The 5,000-nt window shown below is 45.7% G+C and overlaps 1 protein-coding gene across 1 annotated transcript in view; it reads left to right on the top strand.

Moving 5' to 3' along the window:
• Positions 1 to 5,000, top strand: part of LOC121567786 (roundabout homolog 1-like) — a 413,148-nt gene that overhangs the window by 404,514 nt on the left and 3,634 nt on the right. Inside the window, exons 18-19 of the mRNA XM_041878064.2 lie at positions 1 to 16; positions 3,993 to 4,164. The exon at positions 1 to 16 is cut by the window's left edge and continues 106 nt beyond it. Coding sequence (XP_041733998.2) covers positions 1 to 16; positions 3,993 to 4,164 — 188 coding nt within the window. The remainder of the gene's footprint in view (positions 17 to 3,992; positions 4,165 to 5,000) is intronic.

The raw sequence follows: 5,000 nt of genomic DNA, 5'->3' as shown, positions 1-5,000 counted from the left end.
AGTCCAGGAGTACAAGGTGAGAACACTGGCAGGGACTCCCAAACTCTCCTTACATACTCTGAGCGTGGTCAAAGGTAGTGTACTAAGGTAGTCTACTGTAACACCATGTAGATATTTACTCTGGTCTGTAGGGTACATCTACTGTAACACCATGTAGATATTCGTAGCACAGCGTGAGACAAAGGACAGACAGACTGTAATGTTATGAGACATGGGTAGAGGTTTTCAACTTCCTCTGTGCCTAGTGATCTCAGGGGTGGAGGAGACAGTAGGATGTTACTGTGTGGTGGTGGGTGGAAATGGTTGTGAAACAGTGTCATCTGGTGGACTAGATAGATGTACAGTCGTGGTCAAAAGTTTTGAGAATGACACAAATATACATTTTCACAGTCTGCTGCCTCACTTTTTATGATGGCAATTTGCATATACTCCAGAATGTTATGAAGAGTGATCAGATGAATTGCAAAGTCCCTCTTTGCCATGAATATGAAGTTAATCCCCCAAAAACATTTCCACTGCATTTCAGCCCTGCCACAAAAGCTGACATCATGTCAGTGATTCTCTCGTTAACACAGGTGAGAGTGTGGTCCTCTGTAGCTCAGCTGGTAGAGCACGGCGCTTGTAACGCCAAGGTAGTGGGTTCGAACCCCGGGACCACCCATACACAAAAAAAATAAAAATAAATGTATGCACGCATGACTGTAAGTCGCTTTGGATAAAAGCGTCTGCTAAATGGCATATTATTATTATTATGGAGATCACTCTGTCATGCTGATTGAGTTAGAATAGCAGACTGGAAGCGTTAAAGGGAGGGTGGTGCTTGAAATCATTGTTCTTCCTCTGTTAACCATGGTTATCTGCAAGGAAACACGTGCCGTCATCATTGCTTTGCACAAAACGGGCTTCACAGGCAAGGATATTGCTGCTAGTAAGATTGCACCTAAATCAACCATTTATCGGATCATCAAGAACTTCAAGGAGAGAGGTTCAATTGTTGTGAAGAAGGCTTCAGGGCGCCCAAGAAAGTCCAGCAAGCGCCAGGACCATCTCCTAACTATGGGATCGGGGCACCACCAGTGCAGAGCTTGCTCAGGAATGGCAGCAGGCAGGTATGAGTGCATCTGCACGCACAGTGAGGCAAAGACTTTTGGAGGATGGCCTGGTGTCAAGAAAGGCAGCGAGGAAGCCACTTCTCTCCAGGAAAAACATCAGGGACAGACTGATATTCTGCAAAAGGTACAGGGATTGGACTGCTGAGGACTGGGGTAAAGTCATTTTCTCTGGTGAATCCCCTTTCCATATGTTTGGGGCATCCGGAAAACACCTTGTCCGGAGAAGACAAGGTGAGCGCTACCATCAGTCCTGTGTCATGCCAACAGTAAAGCATCCTGAGACCATTCATGTGTGGGGTTGCTTCTCAGCCAAGGGAGTGGGCTCACTCACAATTTTGCCTAAGAACACAGCCATGAATAAAGAATGGTACCAACACATCCTCCGAGAGTAACTTCTCCCAACCATCCAAGAACAGTTTGGTGACGAACAATGCCTTTTCCAGCATGATGGAGCACCTTGCCATAAGGCAAAAGTGATAACTAAGTGGCTCGGGGAACAAAACATCGACATTTTGGGTCCATGACCAGGAAACTCCCCAGACCTTAATCCGATTGAGAACTTGTGGTCAATCCTCAAGAGGCGGGTGTTCAAACAAAAACCCACAAATTCTGACAAACTCCAAGCATTGATTATGCAAGAATGGGCTGCCATCAGTCAGGATGTGGCCCAGAAGTTAATTGACAGCATGCCAGGGCGGATTGCAAAGGTCTTGAAAAAGAAGGGTCAACACTGCAAATATTGACTCTTTGCATGAACTTAATGTAATTGTAAATAAAAGCCTTTGACACTTATGGAATGCTTGTAATTATACTTCAGTATACTTCATAGTAACAGCTGACAAAAATATCTAATCTTGTGTCATTCTCAAAACTTTTGACCATGACTGTACACAATGTCTGAGTGGTCCTCAGAGGCTCTCTCTATTCCTTAGTGCAGGGGTATTCAAATCTTACCCTACGAGGTCCAGAGCCTGCTGGTTTTCTGTTCTGCCTGATAAATAATTGCACCTATCTGGTTTCCCAGGTCTAAATCTGTCCCTGATTAGAGGGGAAGAATGGGGAGTTGAAAAGCAGTAGAATTGCCCACTGGGCACAGACGTCATTTCAATGTCTATTCCACATTGATTCAACGTAATTTCATTGAAATGACGTGGAAACAACATTGATTCAACCAGTGTGTGCCCAGTGGGTGGCTTCGAGGTCCAGATTTGAATTTGAGGGCCTTAGTGCATTATTCAGTAGTAGTCTACTCAAGTTCTAGACTACCTGATGTATTATCTATACAGCCATACATTATAGCCATACATTATATCAGCCAAACATTATAGCACCCTTACAGTATAGCCATAAATTATAGCCATACATTATAGCCATACATTATAGCCATACATTATATATGAATCCTGCTGATTAATGATTAGAGGACTGCAGGCTTAAAATCTAGATAATGATCTCTTTCTACAATGTCAGATATGGACATTTTTCTGAGCACCTATTGGCTCTTGGCCATTAGCCCACAAACTACTCTTATGAGCCTCTTAAATCATTAGAAGGGATTTCTTTGATTTACTGGAAAGAGGGTTATGAATGGGAAAGACAACATCAGAGTGAGATTAGAGCAGGGAAAATAGATATGTAAGATATTTTTTGGGACGACTGCTCTTGTTGCAGTGCTTAATCCATTCCGTCTCTTTGGTCCAGGTCAGCCTAATTTTGTAGTTACATTTTAGTCATTTAGTAGACGTTCTTATCCAGAGTGACTTACGGTAGGGAGTGCATATATTTTCATACCGGTCCCCCGTGGGAATCGTACCCAAGCGCCATGCTCTACCAATTGAGCCACAGCACTCCTCTCTCTGCCTTCCTCTCCGTGTCCACCCATAAGTATGCTGTTTGTGTAGCCCCCACTCTGCGGCCAGCACACTCCTCATATAATATGCTGTGTGAGTACTGCCATTTTAATTTTCTTGTCACAGGGAATGTAGGTTAGTGTTAGAGGGGGAGACACAGCATAGTCCATTTAAAAGTTAAGCCACTATTAATTTTCCAGGTAAATGTTTTCTGGCGATAGGGTTTAGAGTAATTTCATGGTTGTTAAATCCGAGCGTTCCTCGGTCATTACTGGGTCTCGTCCCTAGCGGCGCTTCTTCCCACCGTGATTCCTCAAACAGCCACACAGGCTTCTGGAGCTTTCCAACACTACGGCACACACACACACACACACGCGCACACACACATACACACACACACACACACACACCCACACACACACACCGCAAAACCAGGTCCGTGTGTGAGGGTTGTTAATTTATGGGAGGTGGTGGGGGTAAAGAAAGCAGAGGCGGCCAGGTTCAGGATGTTGGGGTTAGCCAGGTTCAGGACGTTGGGGTTAGCAGGCCTCATGCTGAGGTGAATGTATGACGCTCTGTATAACCCTGGATTGAGTTAGCCTGAGAGAACCCTGGATTGAGTTAGCCTGAGAGAGCCATGGTTTGAGTTAGCCTGAGAGAGCCCTGGATTGAGTGAGCCTGAGAGAGCCCTCTCTCCTCCCTGTGAGTGACTGACAGCCCTGAGCTGCTACTGCTGGGTTATGGAGGTGATTACTAATCCACACTTTGTTTTTCATGGGGTTAGGGTTCACTCACTCAGACAGGGGGGACATGTTATGGCTACCGCAGCTAATACTGACTCTGTGTGTAACACAAAAAAAAACAGAAAAATGTGCCCCAGTGTTTTTATATGTGGAATACCTGGGTGGAATAATTAAATATGCACTGTGTGCTGAAGTGTTACATTAGCATCAACCAGCAACTTGCCATACTTGTCACACCACCATCAGAACACTGTTATAATGTCTTCTCTCTCTCTCTGCCCTGTCAGATCTGGTGTTTGGGTAATGAGAGCAGGTACCATATCAACCGTACGGTGGACGGCTCTACCTTCTCCTTGCTGATCCCCAGCCTGGCTCCAGGGATCCGTTACAGTGTGGAGGTCGCAGCCAGCACTGGGGCAGGCCCAGGGGTCAAGTCTGATGTCACCTTCTTCCAGATAGGTGAGTGGAGGAGAACTTTGGCCTGCATTTCTCAGCACCCAGCAGAAGGTCCAAATAAGATTATTCTACCTCCGATGGAAGAGGAGGAAGAAGAGGGATAGGTCCTTCTACTATGTGTCCTCACTTGTTAACTCCATACAGCATGGATTCCAAGGCTTACTGCCTAATAACTTCCCCACCTTCTTTAACCGCAACGGCTGGAAAATATTCAATGGACATTTTGTAGTATTGACTTCTTTTTAATCTCAGTCTGAAGAGCACACTAATCCACGTTTACAGTTGTCATATTAATATTAAAGGAGTATTATGTAATCGTTGTAGAATGTTGCAAATAACTCAATTCCTTCGTGCCCCTACCAGCTATCGTGTTCATGGTCTATAACAGTGGTCTTAATGCTGTGTTTATCTATCTTAATGCTGTGTTTACCACTCTGTCGGTGTACAGCTTCAATGGTTTTCACGTGACTGACATTGTGATAAAACGTTACATGTAATTCCTGCATGGCAGCAGTGCAGTGCCTGTAGCTTCGCTGCCCCACCCTGTTCTGCCCTGCTCTGCCCTGCCCTGCTCTGCCCTGCCCTGCTCTGCCCTGCCCTGCTCTGCCCTACCCTGCTCTGCCTTGCTCTGCCCTGCCCTGCTCTGCCCTGCTCTGCTCTGCTCTGCCCTGCTCTGCTCTGTTCTGCTCTGCCCTGTTCTGCTCTGCTCTGCCCTGTTCTGCTCTGCCCTGCTCTGCTCTGTTCTGTTCCACCCTGCAACAGTTAATAGGATGAAGAATAGAACAGCTGATCTTGTATTAGTGGTTAGGGTCATTGTGCTGATTCCTACTCCTACTCCT

This window comes from Coregonus clupeaformis, chromosome 6, assembly GCF_020615455.1.
Source record: "Coregonus clupeaformis isolate EN_2021a chromosome 6, ASM2061545v1, whole genome shotgun sequence".
In the NCBI taxonomy this organism is placed as follows: domain Eukaryota; kingdom Metazoa; phylum Chordata; class Actinopteri; order Salmoniformes; family Salmonidae; genus Coregonus; species Coregonus clupeaformis.
This window is presented reverse-complemented; position numbering and strand designations above follow the sequence as displayed.